This window comes from Octodon degus, unplaced genomic scaffold (assembly GCF_000260255.1).
Source record: "Octodon degus isolate 3935 unplaced genomic scaffold, OctDeg1.0 scaffold00007, whole genome shotgun sequence".
Lineage (NCBI taxonomy): Eukaryota > Metazoa > Chordata > Mammalia > Rodentia > Octodontidae > Octodon > Octodon degus.
In genome coordinates this window covers 10,325,672-10,345,004 of record NW_004524583.1, presented here as the reverse complement: position 1 = coordinate 10,345,004, position 19,333 = coordinate 10,325,672, and the positions used below count along the sequence as shown (strand labels likewise).

At 53.6% G+C, this 19,333-nt stretch overlaps 1 protein-coding gene across 4 annotated transcripts in view; it reads left to right on the top strand.

Annotated features, from left to right (window-relative positions):
* The window catches only part of Esrrb (estrogen related receptor beta), a 199,489-nt gene extending 180,515 nt beyond the window's left edge, over positions 1-18,974 (top strand). For all 4 annotated transcript variants that reach the window (XM_023702336.1, XM_004624733.2, XM_023702338.1 and 1 more), the window contains 4 exons: positions 3,391-3,501; positions 3,980-4,141; positions 11,525-11,794; positions 15,799-18,974. In XM_023702336.1, the coding sequence (XP_023558104.1) occupies positions 3,391-3,501; positions 3,980-4,141; positions 11,525-11,794; positions 15,799-16,043 (788 nt within the window). In that variant the 3' untranslated portion in view covers positions 16,044-18,974. The remainder of the gene's footprint in view (positions 1-3,390; positions 3,502-3,979; positions 4,142-11,524; positions 11,795-15,798) is intronic.
* The last annotated feature ends 359 nt before the right edge of the window (positions 18,975-19,333 follow it).

Here is a 19,333-nt window from a genome sequence, read left to right as displayed (position 1 = left end):
CCCTCAGTGATAATGGGCAATCCTTGACTATGGGATGGGGATGGATGAAATGTAGCCTTCCCAGCCATGTCCCTAAGAACCAATGAGTTGACAGCCCAAGGGCATGGAGAGAAAGAGCCCGAGGTGGCCTGGGGAGCCAATGCTGGGTAAGTGCCAAGGCCCAGGCAGGCCCGCTAGAGCTGTCCTGCCACGAACCCTACAAACGTGCTTCCTCGTCATGCATGAAGGCGCAACTGAGACCGGACGCCAGCTCAGCAAGGCCTGAACAGCCTCCCCTCCCCCACTGGCCTGGACCCCATCTTGGTCCCCTGGGCTGGCGATTAGGGGACGTGGCCAGGTGGGGCTGGGGAGGGCAGATGCTGCACATCAGGCTTCAGTTGCGCGTGATGAAACCCAATAGGTGCTTTGTTTTTTTCAAACAAAATAAGCTGATAATTGATACATTTATTGATCAGTGCCATTGACCACTAAGCTGTAAAGATCTGGAGAAGGAAATTTAGAGGAGAGTTTATCTTTGCCTTCCCTTGGAAGGTCATGCACTGGGATGGCATGGAACTTCCGTACAGACTCTGATGATGCAAGTCCCTGAAATCTGTCCGAGCCTGTGTTTGTGTTTGTAAAATGAAGGACAGAACCCTGTGTTCTCTCCTGTGGGTTAAACAAGGTGATGTGTCCCTCCGTCCTGTGGATTATGCTATCACTGGTTTAGGCAGTTTTACTGGAAATGTTTGCAGTACAAGATGAATACTTCATTGTGGGGCCTTAGTATTATTGTTCACATGGCTTACTCAGAAAGCCTTAGGATATGAACAGCACTAATTCCTAGTGGGTACCAGGTACCGGAGCAGCTCCTACAGGCCTTCAGGGCCCCTAGTCCCTAGGGGAAGCCCAGGAGCTCCTGAAGCAGCGCCAGCCTGTGTGCAGCTGGAAAGAAAGGAGGCGTATCCGGTCCTGTATTTGTCACTAAGGCTCTGGCCCTGTATTGGGTCAGAGAACATTCCAGAAGGTGTCATGGACAAAGTTGGCAACTGCCCATTTTCTTACTTTGTTGAGCAATGCATGGTTGTGTTTATTTGTTTGTTTATTATTTAGATTGAACCCAGAGCCTTTACACTGAGCTACTACATCCACAGCTCTTTAAAAAATTTTTTTGAGACAAAGGTTTTTTTTTAAGTTTGCTGATCTGAGCTGAAACTTTTGGTCCTCTTTCCTCAGCCCCCTAGGAGTCTTGGATTTTGGGCGTAGCTGGCTTGTTTTTATTTTTTGATGAGCTGTTCTCTCTCTGGCTGACAGATACCTGGGTGAGGCTGGCTGGTGGGGACAGGGCTCTTGATAAATGGCTCAGTAAGTGGGGATCCTTGCTGGCCTTCATGGAATAGGCTTGGATGTTCATCTTGGTCTTGTCATCATTTTGGGGGGACTAAAGCTGAGATAGGGTGGGGACTTCGGTGTGGTGTGCAGGGTCTTCTATGTAGTTGTGTCACAGGGTGAGGGCAGAAACTCCTACATGAGTAACTTCTCCAAGGTGTGTATGTGTGTGCATGCGTGTGTGCACTCCTTCCTGTGTTTGTGAATCTGCTTCTCTTGCCCTCCCTGAGGGGCTTGGGGGTAGGGGCAAAGCTGAGCTGTAGGGCTGGATCTGTGCCAGGTGGGATTCAGCTGCCCCACAAGCTCAGGGTGCCGCTGGGGTGCCCTAGTGCAGTGTTTCCTGGATTGCACAGTGCAAGCCACTGCCCTTGCCAGGGCCTGATTCTGCTTCCCTGGGCAGAGATGGTTAGGTGTCCAGGCCGCACTTTGAGAAGAAAAGCATTGGAGACTGCCTGGGATGCTCTCTTCCTGTGTGTGCCCATGTGGCTTCCATGGCTTCCCTGACTGCAGAGGCCCAGTGCTGTGGGCCCCAGGTGCTTCCTTCCCTCTCTGAAATGCCTGTGACATCCTTGACACACAGTTTGCTCTCTGATGACCATTTCTGACCTCAAAGGTTCAAGGACCATATTTATTTTATTTTATTTATTTTTATTTTTATTTTTATTTTTTCAAGGACCATATTTAGTGCCAGAGAGAGCCTAGAGCACCTGGAGCAGGAGGTGCTGTAACCAGGACTTGGCCTCCCTGCCCCTAGTCACACTGTACCCTCCTCTGTTGATATGCTCTCTGGGGGCTATACTCTTGACCTTGGGGGAACAAGCAGAGGTTGACCTTGGTCCAGCAGGCTGAGGCAGCAGCTCTGCTTTCTGAGAACTCTTGTTTCTGCCTCTCACTTTTTCATTTGCTTTTTGAGACAGAGTCTCATTTGGTAGTTCAGACTGTTCTTGAACTCATTAAGTAGCCCAGGCTGGCCTCAAACTCTCTGTGATCCTCCTGCCTCAGCCTCTTTGAGTGCTGGGATTACAGGTGTGTGCCACCAAACCCATCCCAGACTTAATGTTAGATCAAGGCCCACTTCATGGTCAGAGGTGTTTGTTCACTGTAGCTTGGGTCCAGGAATCCAAGATCTGGCCTAGCTTTAAGGCTGGCCCAGGAGAGTAGAGGGTAGGGCATGGAAGTGGAAGTGGATCCCAAGCCAGCAGGGGCCCCAGTGCTACCCTCCTGTCCACTGCCCATTTTGCTGCTCGGTTGCTCCCACTGGCTCCCTCAATGTTAGTTCACATCAGTTGGTGGCCAGTGGGAGCGTGTGTGCTCTTGGCAAGGTGCCCACCTGTACCTATGTCCTCGATCTGTGTGTGTGTGTGTGGGCTCTGCTCGGCAGCCCGAGCTGTGGGTGGGGCTGGCTTCTGGAAGGCCTCGGGGGCACAGTGGCAGAAACAGGGCTGGCTCCAGCAAGGACAGTAGCAAGGCCCTCACTCCCAGAAATGAATGTCAGTGTGGAATTCCCCATGGTGGTCAGGCCCACCTGTATCCCCAGCCTGGAGGACTCCATGAAACAGATGCAAGAGCCCTGTTCCAAATCTTAGTGGCTGAGACTCGAAGTCTGAAGGGGCTGGTTCCTCCCTTGGGCAGTGGCCACCCATGCAGGGGCTCTGTACAAATGGACTTTCTCCCTTCCTGGACTCCAGGTTGACTGAACACACACACACACACACACACACACACACACACACACACACACACACACAGACTTCTCCCCCAGTGCTTGGGAGAAGGCTTTGCTATTTTTGCTTTTGGAGACATAATGACTCAAGGAGATGGGTTTCGAGAGGATACTGAGTCCAAAGAGGCAGGAGCAAACCTCTGAGGGGGTTGTTTCAAGATTTTCCAGCCCCCTGGCCTCGGGCTGGCCATGCAGGGATGACCCTGACAGGCTTAGCCAGGCTGAAATTCCGAAGTCGGCACTACCACCCCTAGAGATGTTGGCAGCTCCTGACACCATTTCCCCTTTCTCTGTAACAGGTGTGCGCCTTGACCGAGTGCGTGGGGGCCGCCAGAAATACAAGCGACGACTGGACTCAGAAAGCAGCCCATACCTGAGCTTACAGATTTCTCCACCTGCTAAAAAGCCATGTGCGTACCCAGGCAGTGTACACTCCACTCCCAGATTCTGTACCTGGAACAGAATTTCCTGCAGGGAAATGCCACTGCCCCACCACCGGGTTGTGGGACAGTGTGGATCTTGGGAGGGGACACCAGTGATGGGCATGGTTGCCAGCGTCACACAGAAGGCCTGTCCACGTGGCTGACACAGACGGCGATTCCATGTGAAGCATGGCCCTAAGAAGCCACGGGGCCCACTCAGCAGCAATAGGCTGCTCCTCTCAGCCCCCCTCCAAGTTACCCTTAAGGTTTCTCTCAGGAAGACTGGTCCAGCGAATTCTCTTGGAGGGACTCTCCCAGCAGCCCAGATCATTGCCTCCTGCAGCTTCATGGAGTCAAGTGGGGCGGGAGAGATAACCATCCTGGGGCTCTTCGGAACCTTATCTTTCTTCCACCCTGCTAGGTCCCTCTTTCTCCCAGCATTTACCTTTCTCTCTGTTCACTGCAGTGACCAAGATTGTCTCATACCTACTGGTGGCTGAGCCAGACAAGCTGTATGCCATGCCTCCTGCCGGCATGCCTGAGGGGGACATCAAGGCGCTGACCACTCTGTGTGACCTAGTGGACCGGGAGCTTGTGGTCATCATCGGCTGGGCCAAGCACATCCCAGGTGAGTTGTGGCTCCCCACGGCCTGCTGTGGCTGTGAGCCTGACACGTGGCACCCAGGAGGCCTGTGAGTTCCTCAAAAGCCTGTTCCTCCCTGAGATCCTTTCCTCGCTGGTGGGGTTGGAGGACAGTGGATGTGCAGAAGACCTAGAAATGCTGATGAACTGCTGGGGCTTCTGGGGAACCCGGTTCTCATTCTGGAAGGAGCTATGAGAACAAGTTTCCTAAGGAGTAAAGAGTAGGGTTTCCCTGTGGACCTTACTGGACTATATAAGAAAACAGCTTGAAAAAGGGACTGGCTGTCTTTCACTATATGGAGGCAGACGCAGAGGAACAGTTAAGAACGCGAGTTGGGAATGAGATTAGAATTCAGATTCTGGGTTCATAGCTCTCTGGCTCTGTAACCCTGGGCAGGTCCTCTGGAGTGGAAGTGGAAGTGCGCCTGCGCTGTATGGATCCCTTGGTGGTTGCTTGCTCGCTGTTCCTTCCACCTGCTCTCCTGCAGAGCCTGCTGCTTTATTGAATCCCGTGATTGTAGGTGCCTTTCTGTTGTCAGAAGTACATGTGTGTGCCACATGGGCTTATCTACACTCCGTGTGGATCTAGACCCCGCTCTTAGTCTCTCCTGGTCTGGGTAAAGGTGTGAGCTCAGTTTTGTTTTTGTACGCTCGGCTGCCTGCAGGCCACTACATGACACGCACCCGAGGGAATCTTCCCCTTTTGCCCTAACAACCCGGCTCAGCGCAGTGGAAATGTCCTGTCACTTTTCTGGCATTGACATCCCCACCCCAACTCTGTGGACCCTCATTCTAATTCTGTGACACAGGACAGGTTATCTTCCGGTCTGCAGATCCTGTTTTTGTTTGCCATGTCCTGGAAGATGAATACTACATGTGTGACACTTCAGGAAAAGTGTTCTAGATGTTAAGTGCTACGGCCCACACGCAGTTGGTGAAGTCGAATCAAAAAGCCCTGTGTGACACCTGTGTGTGTGCAACTTAGAGAAAGGAGGCTTCCTGTGGACAGGGGCTTGCAGAGAGAAGGGTGGCCGGGAGCTGCTGCTAGTTGCTACGTGGCTGGCAGGAAGCCTAGGGGACTCCCCGGTAACCCCAGGGGACTCTGACTTGGAAGTGGGTGCACCGGCTTGCTAAGGAGCTCAGCCTCCTGGGGATTACACACTCAGTAGTTTCTGAATCTGCCCAGTGCTGGCTCAGCACACATGTGGGGTCAGGCCGCTGCTAAGACACCTCAGCCTGGATTGCTCCACTAACCCAGGGCCAAATTGGGCACAGCTACCCTGCCCTGGCCTGCTCTCCTCTTTCCAGTACAGCAGGTACTGCACCCTAGTGATGGCTCAGGAGTGGCGTCTGGCAGTCCCCGAGGTCACTGCTTCTCGCTCTCATCACCCCACCTCTGTAACATCTCCACGGGATGGGACTTGGACCAGGACACCCTGTCTCTTGTCCCTGTTATTCTCTTATCTGTACCAGAGCGAGAGAGAGGGGCAGAGCAGAGTGGTTGATGGAGACATAAACCACGGGTCAGGCAGCCTGAGCTCCCATCCTGGCTCCTTTCTTACTGGCCTTGCGCAAGATACATAATTTTTCAAAGTTTCAGTGTCCTCATCTGTGAAATGGGTTTCCTAATGGAGCCCCACTCAGGGATGACCGGGAAGATGAAGCTCAGCGGGTACTTGATAAATGCCAGCGACTGTTACCAGGGGTGGTGTCGGAACCAGTAGTGATAAAAAGCCTTTTCCACTATCATTTCTCTTCATCCAAAGCTGAATTCCTTTGTCTGTCTCAGATTGTAATTTGCCTGTTTTGCATAAATCTGCATGCCGAATTATTTGGGCCTGACCTTCTAGTGTTGAAGGTAAAATTAATTAATGGAATCTCCTGCCACTGTGTGTAAACCGCCTATTAAGAGCGATGACATATCAAGTGCCTCATATTTTTAAACAAATCAACCTAGTCCCATCTCAGTAGACGCTGAGCTCATCTGCAGACAGGTTCAGCGGCCCTGGGAGAGGAAGAGGGAGAGAGAAGGCTGGCTGACAGGGAACACAGAGCTAGGGCCCACCCTGCTGGCTCCTGTCCATTCTGGATCTGTAGAGAAGGGGGACTGGCCACTTCAGACAGCTCCAGATTAGAGCTCTGAGGAGGCCACCATCCTTAGCGCGAGGACGGTGTCTTACGTTCCAGGGCCTTCCTGTGGTATACGGAGGGCCCTACGAACTTGCCTCTGTGTGCAGAGAACACTCAGTGTGTCTAGAGCCTCGCGGAGGCTAAAAGCTGTGGCGGAGACGAGTCAGAGCGAGCGCCCCCTGTTTGTGAAGGGCATGTTCTAAGACTCCCAGCGGATGCCTGGAACCTTGGGTAGGTGCCGATGCCTGAGTCCTCTGTGTAAACGGTTTTCCTGCATGCCCTGCAGCATCGCCACCTACTGACAGAAGCAGTCTGTCCTTTGGTGGTTTTTCCCAGGTGTCTCCTTTGCAGTGGTACGTTTGTGTTCGCGGGTCCATTACTAAGAGAAATGAAGGTTACTGCAACACATGCGCTGCAAAACTGACAGCTGGCTGAATAACCATGTGGCTACCAAGTGAGCCATGGGTGGGTAGCAGATACCGTGTGGACACGCTGAACACAGAGGATGATTCGTGGCTGGGCAGGACAGCGTGACGGCATGAGATTTCATCATGACCCAGGATTTGGGTCAAAATTGCTGCACAATTTTAAACTGATTTATTTCTGGGATTTTCCACTTAATATTTTCAGACCTTGGTTGACTTCAGGTAACTAGAGCCTTAGCAAAACTCCACAGGAGAGGAACGACTCTAGATCAGTTTCTGCCCTTGGCGGTCCCATTGGAACAAAGATGAGTTCCATGGTCTCCCTGCAGGCTGTGATTTGCTCAGTGCAGCAGGCGCCTTCTGGGGTTAGAGTGAGAGCCAGCAGCCCTTGACAGGCGGGAGAACCCCTGATGAGCTGCAGCCCCCCAGTGTTAGCTGGGTCTCTCCCTCTCAGTGGCCTGGAGTCCATCTGACCTGGAGCACCTGCACAGGGAGTCCCCACCACTGCTGACCGGCCCAGGCCCCACCTGCAGGGTGCCTCAGAGGCCGCCTCTCCTAGGCCCCCCAGCTGACCTGCTTCTAGGTAGCCACCACCCTCTGGTTGAATGAAAGATGAGCTGCCGAGTGACAGCAGCTGTGTCTGAAGTGGCCGCAGATCCTATAATTACATCTCCCTTTATTACCTCTCTAATGGCCCTCCAGGTCGGCAAAGACGATCATAAATTAACAGATTATGAACTCCACTTGCCACAAATTATGTGCCTTTTTTTTTTTTTTTTTTCTTTTTTCTTTTTTTTGAACTCTTGGCGCTTGTGGTGCCAGACCACTGGGGGCTGGGGACTTGGGTAGGGCCTGTGTGGTAGTTATTAGATCTGCTAGTGCAGGTAAAGTTTTCCTGGGGGCCCAGAACTCCTGTGAGAGGCTGGACAGCCAGGACCTTGCCTGGGCAGCGCCATACCCATCCAAGGGCTTCACTGCCCCAGTAGCCCTTATTAATCTGTGAAGAAGGCGAGGCCACCAGCATCAGGGAACCGTGCTTTCCTGAAGGGCTGGGAGGAGTGCTTTGGCACCTTTGCTTTTTAAATAAAAAGATAACAATGCTTCTAGAGATGTCAGACAGATGGGGCAGCCTCCCAAACCTGCCCCCATCCGAGCATCCCTCTGATAATCTCCTGTGCATGTACAACCACTGTGTGTGCTTCTGTAGTTTTTATTTTTTTCTTTTGAGACTGCCTGGCTATGTAGTTCATGCTGGCTCTGAACTCAGTGTGCTGCCCAGGCTTTGAACTCGTGATGGACCTCCTGCCTCCCAGCCTCCCGAGGGTCAGGGTTACAGGCAAGCCCTACTGCCCCAATTTAACACTGTTCGTCGTGTACCTTTCCTCTTAATTAGCAAAGGTAAGAGCATGTCCTACGCGCTCAGCAGGGTTGGAAGTGCTTCACGTGTGGGCTCACGGAACAGCCCCATGAGCACAGTGCCATCATTGTTCGCATTGTACAGAGGAGGGAACAAAGCCCACGGTGCAGAAGTGCCCACGGTCATCGCAAGGGGTCCTGGCGGTCTGACCCTGGAGTCTGCTCCTAACACCAGTGTCCTCCCTCTGCTGCTGGGCTTCTTTGCCCACCCATGAAACAGTTGTACTTCATTCTTCTTTCTGGTAGTCTCTTTCTTTCTTTCTTTCTTTCTTTCTTTCTTTCTTTCTTTCTTTCTTTCTTTCTTTCTTTCTTTTTTTTTTTTTTTTTTTTTTTTTTTTTTGTGGTACCAGGAATCAATCTCAGGAAGTTGCACTTGGCCAGGCAAGCACTTACTCCACTGAGCTATCTCTCTGGCCCCTTTCTGACAATTTCTAATGTGCCATTCGTTCAGCTAAACATTGGTGTTTATATAATTCCTTGTGTCCCATGAGTTATGTTTAGGTTATTTTCTGTTTTGGGTCATTTCACACCGTGATCCAACCAGCCTTTTGCATTTATCTTTTGCATACATTTCTTCCTGGGGGACATTGCTGGCTGGCAGCGGCATTGCTAAATTGGAGCGTTATAGTTATGATTTATTTTTAAACATCTTAGACATCAACAGGATCCAAAAGTAGACAGAAATGTCTGCACAGATAGCTTGCCTTTGTCCCTAGCCCCTCCCAGAGGGAGCCACGTTTGTTTCTCATTTTTTCTAGTGTCCCTTTCTCATGTATTAGTAAACATCAGACTTAGTTCTGTATATATTGGAGATGGAGAACAGGCTCCATCGCACAAAACAAAACAGCCTGTGTACGCAGATCAGCGTGCTGGGGCATCTGTTTGGATTGGTTGGGAGGACCTGGGGTTGAGCAGAGCACAGTGCTCACCCCAGCCTGGCAGGGGACTGCAGCCACCTCCTTTGGCAGCACAGGGCTTCCCAAGCCCTGCCCCTCCCCCGCCATTGTCACCACCACAGGACACAGCTGATCTCTTGCTCTGACTTGATCCTGTGCCTTGGGCACACTGCTTGTCTCCTGGGAGCCTGGGCCTGTGGTATTTGTCCCTTCTCTGCTGTGAACACTTCTCTGGGTCCTTCTTGGGAACAGCCCGGTGTCCTGGGAGCTCCCGGCTAGTGCCACCCTCAACTCCCAGCTTCAGAGCTCAGCCCCCCGAGTGCCTCCTCTGCAAAGCCTCCTGGTTGACCTTTGGGACACATCCCCATTTCATGCATGTTCAGAGCTGTGGCTCTTCTCACCATCATAACAACTTTGTGCTGATTTGTGACACTTGGTGACCTGGAGCGTGTTCTACACTGTGTGCTCCTGAAGGCTGGGGGTGATCCTGCTTAACACACGTGTTCCTGTACCTAGCATGGGGCTGGCACTTAGTGGGTGCTCAGTAAATATGTATCAGACTGACTAAAGGGACAGAAGCACACTGGTGATACCCTTGTAAGGATCCTACCTGTGTGCATCACCGCGCATAGGTGTTTTCTCTTGCTTCTCCTGCCTCACCTTCCCTCTCCGGCATCTCCTGATTTGGTGCTCTGTTAATTTTACCCCCCACTGCCCTCCTCCCGCTTCCCTCCTGGTCCGTCTGCTCTCACACCCCCTCCCTGTGTGGTCCAGTACCCCTCCCCCGTCCTTCCATGCCAGCTGATTGGTATCTGTTAATTAATGTTGCCCAAGGCCTCTCTCCAACTCAGAGACCTGATAAGGGAAATTGGATGTCCATTTCTATCTATCTTTTATTACCTCCGGCTCCCCCACCCCCCTGGGCGGCTGTGCACCTTCTCCTGTGCCAGGAATATGGACAGCCACACACACAGTCTCTCCCTCCAGAACAAGCACCTCCCGGGGCTCCCTGCACCCACAGGTACCGTCCTTCTGGCCCTGGTGGGCCACGTGTGGTTTCCAGCAGCGAGCAGAGATCGGGGGCCTCCACTGCCCTGGTGGAATCAGAGCCGTGGTGACCGCATTAGGAAGGCAGAGGACACGGGCACTCTGCCCAGTGTCCCAGGAACACAGCGCAGGTTGGGGTACTGCCCTGGATGGCAAACAGAGAGGGACAGAGGACAGCAGCTGAGAGTCGGGGCAGAGCGCAGCAGCAGCATGGTGACCACCACGGAGCCTCGCACATGCCATCGCTGTGCCCTGGGAGCTGCCAGTGCCACATATACACTCGTCATCCCCCCACCCCCGTTGGCAAGTAGCAGCCCGGCGGGGGGCTTCTAAGTGAGCAAGCTTCTTCCGGGGCAGAATCACCCTGCAGAAGTCTGTTTAGTTCCTCATATGTGTGGTGCAGAGAGCTCTGTGGACACTCTTCCTCCTGCCAAAGGTAGCGTGGTCAGTGTTGGACTCAGTCATCCTGCTTGGGGTTGAGTCCCCAGTGAAGTCCCTGCTGTGTGTTTAGTGGTCAAGATGCTCGAACATCAATCAGATTATTTGCTGTCTTGTAAGTCAAGCTAAGTACTAAACTAAGTAGACATATAATGCAATTCCAGCATGCCGTCTTCATTTGTGGTCATCATTGACTCAGGCAGACCTTACCTCTTTGCCTCCAGTGTGTCCGTTTCATAGCTGAGGAAGGTGAGGTTTGGAGCAGTTTCGTGGCTTCCATAAGGTCAGAGGAAGTCAGTACATGGGGCGCTGGGCTCAGGGCCTGCGCCTGACTGCAGCACTTCGATGATTCAGCGAGTCAGCGTTAGCGTTCTGGCTCCTTCCTTGTCACAGCCCCTTTTCATTGTGGAGCCAGCATCCTGTAAGCAGGGAGGGAAACCCCATTGATCCCCAGCTCCCAGAACAGAGTTGCTGGGTCATCAGGAAGCGATGTCCAGAGGTGGTCTGGTGGGTGTCTGGCCTGTCAGCAAAAGGCTGCCGTGAGAGAAAGTGCCGGGAAGGGCTTTGACCTCCAGTGGCCTCACTGCTGGGGGTGGCTGGGTCTTTCCTGGTTGGCCATGGGTCTCTGAAAGCTGCGACTTCATAGACAGACTCAGGTATCATTTTAAAGCACAAAATGCTCCTGACACCTTGGTTTGAGAAAGCCTGGGAACTCCTAGAGTAGAAGGGACTCTGTACAGCTGCCTCCTGACTCGACTATGAATTTTCAGTACCTCTTAAATTACAGAAGCATTTAATTAATCATGACACCTCTCTAGACATGTGAAAAATACCCAGCAACTAACAATCGCAGTGATAATAACAACTGTCAGCACTGACTGAGCTCTTTTATGTAAATCTTTCCCGTGAGTTCCACATCTAGCTCACTCTACAGGGGAAGACCAGCTGCACCGCCCGCCCCTGCTGCCCACCCACCTCCTGACTGTGCTGGCTTCCTTGTTCTCTGCCCCCCTCCAGGCTTCTCCAGTCTCTCGCTGGGAGACCAGATGAACCTGCTGCAGAGCGCCTGGATGGAGATCCTCATCCTGGGCATTGTGTACCGTTCGCTGCCCTATGACGACAAGTTGGTGTACGCTGAGGACTACATCATGGACGAGGAGCACTCGCGCCTGGCAGGGCTGCTGGAGCTCTACCGTGCCATTCTGCAGCTGGTGCGCAGGTACAAGAAGCTCAAGGTGGAGAAGGAGGAGTTCGTGACGCTCAAGGCCCTGGCTCTTGCCAACTCAGGTAAGGGCAGAGTCGGCCCTGCAGGTGGAAGGCAGAGGGCGAGCTTCAGGGCACCCAACAGGTACAGCTCTGGAGTCCCATGGTTAAAAACTGAGAGTTAGGGCTGAACCCCACTGTATTCCAAGGTGAACCCAAGCTTGTCCCTGCTCCATGCATCTTTCAGTCACATCGCTTGGGTCTAAGAACATGAATGATTCCTCCATTTGTTAAATATCCGCCAGCCCCTGGCTGCATTGTCTGGGGCATGGGGCTGTGCATTGGGGGTGTGAGTGAATGAACTGGAGTGTGATCTCTGCCCACCCAGAGCCTCCAGAGGGTGCAGGGTACTGAGCTGAGCGCTGGGGGAGCAGGAGAAATGCAGGGTCCCTGCCCAAGGGCGCAGGTCCTCCAACAGCGGGTCACATCCATCCAGGTTCCATTCCATCTCTGATCAAGATCTTGGTCATCATTGCTCTTGTGTGTGTGATGGCATACGCTGATAAGCTTCTTCAGGCGTTCTGAGTATTGAGGATTGATTGAAGCTGAAGTCCTTAGCCCAGTGCCTGGCCTGGGGCGATCCTCCATAGCATTGTTAGGAGTCTTTGCAGAAACAAAGCTGGGGAGATGGCTCAGTAGAATAAGCGCTTCCCTGGCAAGTGCAAGGGCCAGAGTTCAATCCCCAGTTCTACCAAAAAAAAAAAAGAAAAGAAAAAGAAACAAAGTCCAGCTAGTGGACCTCACGCAGGGTAGCCTGCTGGTTTGGTCCACACTGCCTGTCTTTTATCGACAGTCTTAGGAGGATTCAGGAAACCCTTCAGTACCTGCCAAACCAGGCCAGTGGGTCACCCTAACAGGGCTTCATGGTACATCCAAGAAACACTGCGGATGCCCCACGCTCCCCTTTACCAGTTGGTGCTCCTGTCCCCGTCTTCTGAGTTGTGCTACCAGCTACTCACAGCTGACTTGCCCTCAGACTCTGTCAGCCTTGAGGATGGGCCTGCGGGAGCAGGTGTGTGGCGCGGAGCTCTGCATGGGCTCAGGCCGTGGTTTCCCTGAGCTTCCTGCCCACCCCCCTTGTCCTGAGCGCCCAGCCTCCAGCAGTCCCTGGACTCAGATTCCTGGCACGGCTCTTCCCGGGGAGTCTAACCCAACACACAGAAAGAAACATTTTGTTTTATCCAATTGCTTTTTATTAATAATAATGAATGCACACTAATACAAAGTCACAGACTTCTAGAGAGATCATTTATAGTTGTAGATTCTAAAATTATGACATCTATTGGAGAAAACTAAAACTGCTTTGGGGTTTATCCTCACTTAAGTGTAGTTCTAGATTTACAGAGTAACAGATAGTTTATAGAACTCCATGCTGTACTCCATCGCCAGTGCAGTTTCCTCTTAATGTCTTGCATTCTTAGAGTAATTTGTTGATTAGGGAGCTGATATTAATGGATTATTCTTAACTAAAGCTCACAATTGCCATTAGGGCTCACACTATGTTGTACCCATCTGTGGATTTTGACAAAATGCAATGTTCTTTCTCCACCGTGACACCATGCGGAAGAGCATCACCTGCCTGTGCTTCACGTCTTCAGAGGGAAGCACTTTAGTCGGCCCTGCAGAGACTTAGAGTGTGAACCTCATGGTCAGCCAGACCTGGGTTCAAGTCCTCCCTCTACTCCTTGCTTGCTAAGTGTCAGGCAGCCTGACCTCCCTGAGCGTCAGTGCTCATCTTTGAAATACGGAGAATCACACCTCATTATAAAGGAAAATACTCAGTGATGCACCCAAAACACTGGGCATAGCGCCTGCCCCAGATCCGTCTTCCTTCTTGGGGCTTCTGCTTGTCTCTGCCAGGCCTATCTGGGTGGCCTGAGGGAGGGGCAGTTGGAAGGAGCCCATGCTGTCAGTGTGGGCACAGCTGGAGCAAAGCTGTGTAGAGCCCCCGGAGGAGGAGCTGTTAGCTGAGCAGGAGATTCCGAAGCAAGCTCTGTGGAGGAACACTCAGAGGCCGGGCCAGGGTTGGAGCAGCCTGGGGTGTGGCTAGAAGAGCGGCTAGAGCATGCCGGGAAGGCAAGTGGGCGGGGTCAGCACACTGAGCCCGGAGGCAGTGGGGTACTGGCCGCTGTAGCTGGTTGGGGGAGCGTGTTGGCCAGGGTGAGGGGGGGTCGTGGGCAGCACTGAGGCTAGAGGTCAGTGCTGCTGCTGAGGCTGAGTACGCAGGGTGACCACGTGCTTTCAGGCACCTGGGGCAGAGCATGCCAGGCAGAGGGGTGAGCTCGTCAGAGACAGGCTGCGGCCCTGGGCCTCGGTCTCCACCAGCCTGCCTGCCACCGTTCACCCTGCAGCCCAGCCTTCTGCAGACCCTTCTGACAGCAGAAAAAATTCATAGCCATTGATTTTGTAATTAACAGTTTATCAATGCCATCAATACAGACTTGCTGATGGATTGTGAAGAAATTAATCTTGCAGTGTTATTTTATTTCATTTTTGGTCGAAGGCGCCTGCCAATTTTGGCCTCCTTGGGGAAAGTGGGGGTGGGGTTGGGCTGGGGCCCAGCCTAGCAGGGACGGCCACATTTTGAGCGCACACAGCAAATGGCAGAGTGTAGTTGGCAAAGGAGGAATCCTCGCTGGCTTGGCAGCAGAGGAAAAAAAATTAAAGGACACTTGGGTGTAGAACTGGTATCACCCCCACCTGCAAGGGCATTATCCCTTGGCTGAGTCCCCACAGTAATAGTAATAAAAAGCATTTACTGGGTGCTTCCTGCATGCCTAGCACAGTGCTGTTTCGTTTAACTGTCGCCACCACCTTGTAAGAACGCATCTGTATTTGCTGCATTTTATAGATGAGGAGATAGCCTCAGGTAGACTAAGTGACTTGGCTGAAGTCGCAGGGTATCTCTCAATGCTTTTGTACCTTGTTCTGCTATCCCCTACTCTAGAGGAAGAGGCAGCAGCCTCGGAGGTGTGGGCCTAGTGTGGTGGAGGCCCAGAGAGGGTCGGGGGTCCCTGGAGGCAGCCAGTTGGTGCAGCTGCTTTTAGCAGCCTTCCATCTCAGCCAACCAAGAAGAAAGGAAAAAAAGAAAAAAAAAAAAAGAGGTGTTCAGTTAGTTTGTGCACCTCCCTGAGAACACGCCTGGAGCAGCAGCTCCTTAAGTCAGAAGTCTTTATAGTTTCTCCCAGAGGGTAGCCTCTTGGGAGGCTGCATTCTCTTTACATTGTTTGGCTCAGGCCCACTGTGATTCCCTGGGTGCCTCCCTCCTCTGAGATTTGGTAAATTTCCTTCAGACCCATTCATGGCCGAATCAGAGCTCTCCCCAATATATACGCATTACTGGGGATCGAACCCAGGGCCAAACACACCAGGCAAGTGCTTGCTCTGTCCTACCCTGCTGTACCTGGCCCCCAAGATCTTAGAGAAGGTGCTGCTGTGTGGCTGAGTCCACCACCGTGCCCCAAGGTCCCTACCTCAGGGCACCCCAGCGGAGAGCTCCACTCCTTTGTCTATAACCAGAACTGTGAGGTCAGGAGGGCAGCACAGCCTGGGGGAGCCGTGCCTGGCAACAGCCGGGAGGGAGGTCGCAGTGGAAGTGCTCTGTAGAGTGATGGCGGTGGGGGCTGAGCCTGCCGCCCCTCGTGCCTTTCCAGGCCCTCAACCTGGGTAACTCTCGGGTTCACAAATGAGGAAGACAATGCATAGAGAAGTGAAGTTGTCTAAAGCCACACAGCAAGTGAGGCACGGCGGGGTCCATCTCTACCTACGGCTTCATGGCCCACCTGCACAGTTCCGCCTGGGTGTAGCCCCACCCTGTCTCTGCCACCTCCTCTCTGTAGACTCCTGAGAAAGGTTCTCCATAGATGCGCCTCCTTCCTGGGGTCTGAGCCTCAGTTCTGTCCTCAGCCTCTGTGACCTCCCTGAGCCTGGCTCTGCTCTGTGACATGAGGGTTCGAAGGCAGCCCCACATGCCTGCCAGTCTCTACCCCTTCTCACTAGCCAGCACTTAGCCCACTTTGTGCCCACAGATTCCATGTACATTGAGGACCCGGAGGCCGTGCAGAAGCTGCAGGATCTGCTGCACGAGGCGCTGCAGGACCACGAGCTGAGCCAGCACCACGAGGAGCCCCGGAGGATGGGCAAGCTGCTGCTGACGCTGCCCCTGCTGCGGCAGACGGCCACCAAGGCCGTGCAGCACTTCTACAGCGTCAAGCTGCAGGGCAAGGTACCCATGCACAAACTCTTCCTGGAGATGCTGGAGGCCAAGGTCTGACGGCCCGCCCAGCGCACGGACCTACGGATGATGGACCAGCGTGGAGACTTGCTGCCTCCAGCCTCGACCTCCGACCCCTGTGTGGTTCCAGAGCAAGGGACTTCTGCCTCCGGCTGTGTGTGTAGACTCCTGGGTGCAGGGGTGGGGGCAGGGCATGGGCTCATCTGTCACCTGCTTTTACTTTGGTACATTTTTCCTTCTCCATGGGTTGCTCTGAGGCCTGGGCCTGGGCTGACTCCCCTTGACACTGGAGACCCCGGGAGGAAGCACCTGCTACCCCACCAGACCAGTGTGAAGCAGCGGGTTTCCTGACCCATTGCTTGTCCACAGCCTAGATGGGCAGTGTTGGGTGCACCAGACTGTGACAACTCCTCGACGCCACCTGGGGGTGCCGTTCCACAGAGGGCAGGTCGTCCAGGGTCTTGGGCAGCTCTTTCCCAGGGCCCTGCCTGCCTGTGTCCTCTGGAGCACTCAAGAGGCCCCTTACCTTCTGCAGTCCACATGGATCTGTCCCTTCTCAGCCCTACACATGTTCAGCTCCCAGCCCGGTACACCTTAGGGAGTAGCAGCCAGAGCTCCCATGTTTTCCTGGGTACCCACTCTTCGGTGCTGTCCCACCAGACCTCACTGCTGCCCCAGTGCCCCTCTGTCATCCCCACTTCCCCGAGGCCCTCCCCTACCTCAGGGCTTACACCGGGGCATCTGCCAGCCACTGTGCATCTAGGCCTGGACACACTGGTGTGCTGGCTCCAAAAAGAGTCGGTCCAGTCTGGTCCCCAGAAACCCCGGGGCCTTGGGATGTTCCAAGACCTGGCCCCATCCAGGGACACACGGAGGCTCTTGTTCAAGGCCAGCAGCCATGGGAAGGTCTAGCAGGCTGGGGAAAGGCCCCAGCAGCACACACCGAGCATAGAGAGGCCTGGCTGCAGAGTAGGGAGCAGGGGAGTCCTGCCGCCTGGTTATGTTGTCCTCAGGTAGTGGGATCTGGTGCCTTGGGGAGGGCAGAACACTGACTTGGTGGGAGGAAGAAGTGAGGAGAGGCCCCCTTCACTGCAATCCAAAGAAGCAGGGAGCATCTGCTGGCAGAGCTGTGGTGGTAGCTGCCTGGGCGGGGCCCAAGCCTCTGGCCTCTCTGTGGTCACCGCCATCCAGTTCTGCCCCTGGTTTTCACATGGGGCATTCTGCATCCCAGGAAACACGTCGGGTGTGTGGGATAGATGCTCACCCCACTGTTGTGGGGGGCCGTGAAGCCACTTCTCACCACTCCAGGGTAGTTCTGTATTCCCATCGGTGCTTATGGGTTGGCAGCAGGGAGGATCCCTGGGGACGAAGGGGGTTCAGTCTGGGATGGAAAGTGCCCTTGCCATCTTCTGAGGCACAGCTCGCGCCTGGCCCTGGGTCAGTGCTCCAGGGACGCACTGGGTCCTGGCCCCTGGGTCCCTACGGGGTTCCCGCGGGAAGCCGCTCTATTGGCCTGCCCTACCTGACCCGATAACCCCCAGCAACTGCATGGCCTGATCCGCTGGGATTTGCTAGGAGCATTCTGGGAGAGCCCCTCCCAGAGCCCCCTTTTTGCCTGAGGCCTGAGTCACTGGATAAATCAACACTATAGAGTCCCCATGCCCCATCCCCTAGCTCTCCATGCTGCCCCAATGCCCCTTGCCTCCGATCCCAGTGGTTAGACACAGTCAGGGCAAAGGCATCTTGGGGAGTTGGGAGGCCCGGGGTAAACCTCTGATCTCACATAATCTCTCAGGTCCTCAACTGAGGGGCGGCTCTGAAGAATCCTAGTGAGAGTAGTTGGGTTCTATTCTGTGCCCTGCCTCACTGCACCATGTACCCCCAGGAAGGGGCAGAGGGTGGCATTTCACACTGCTGTGTGGTGTCACTTTGTGCCTCAGCATTGTCCATCAGTGCCAGCAGTGATGGGCCCAGCTGGTGCCTGCAGTGGGGATCCTGGGAGTGGTGGGTGCCTTGCACGCGGCGTTTTTGCCTCCCAGGGTCTGATATTTCCCCAAGTTCCCAAGTTAGAGCTCCTCCTGGCAGGAGGGGCTCCATTTCCTGAGGTGGAACTGCTGTGACAAGCAATGGGGGAGCTGCCCCTGGTACCGCTGGGAACTGTGCTGTGAGGAGGCCCTGGGTCTGCTGGGCATCTGGGGCAGAGGGTAGGGCCAGCTGCTTAGTGGGAATCCAGGTGGGGGGGGTCTCCATAGGGAGGGCAGGGCACTGACTAGAATGGATGGAAGGAGAGTTAGAAGACCCTGCAACCCCAAACAACACCCAAGTTTAGCCACCCCCACCCCATCCACCATTTCTGAAAGATCTGTAAAGAGGAAACGTCCCTTCTCAGTTGTACACTCATGCTACTGGTCATTTGAAGCAAACCAGGAAATAAACATAAATCCAACCACAGAGAAAGGTGGTGCTCGCTGGATTTTGTTTGGTCCCCTCCACCCTGTCCTTTCTAAGGCTCCAGATGGCTTTATCATGCACGCGCTTGAGGTTGTCTCCAGTGTGTTCATAGGAGGCTTTGATGTTTTCCCAGGCTACAGTTCAACACTTTTGAGTAAGGCTTGTGGAGAAGCGTTAGGAGGTGGTGCAGGGGCCCCTCTGTGCTGGGCACCTTTCCAGACTCTCCTCCCCAGGCCAGACAGGAGAAGTGACAAAGGCCACAGTAAAAAGTTGTGACCAAAAGATGGAAGGGCCCAGGGTCCAGCCCCACTGAACACCAAAGAAAAGCACTGTGTGAAAAGATGGCTTTATTTTGTAATGATGCTAATACAGCTGGAATGGCTTCTCAAGATGTATATATTTTTAAATGGCAGTCCCTTGTTGCCGTGTCACCCCGTCTATGTTCTCCTGAAGACCCCTGTAAATCACACACCCTAGGACTCTTCCATCCTGATCCCATGTATCTGGAATCTAATAAATAAGGAAAGGCCTATTGGAGTTTCTTGACCCTGCATCTTTCCAGGCCGGCTGTCCTCTGGTGAGCACTGGCCCTTGGGTGTGAGGCTACAGCCAGGCCAGGCTGGTGGGGGCACCACAGCCTCCAGCCTGCTGTGGGGTGGGGAGTCACACAGGCACTTTCAGAAATTTAATTGATCACTGCTTGCCTAGATGCACAAGGCCCTGGGTTCGATCCCCAGCACTGCAAGCTAGTAAGAATGACCAGCAATAAACACTGCTGGAGAAATGGGATCCAGGTCTGAGCAGCTTGTCCACTACTGTTTGTTAATTTTAGTAGTGCCAGAGGGATGGGGCATCAGATGAATAACCACGTCGAGTTC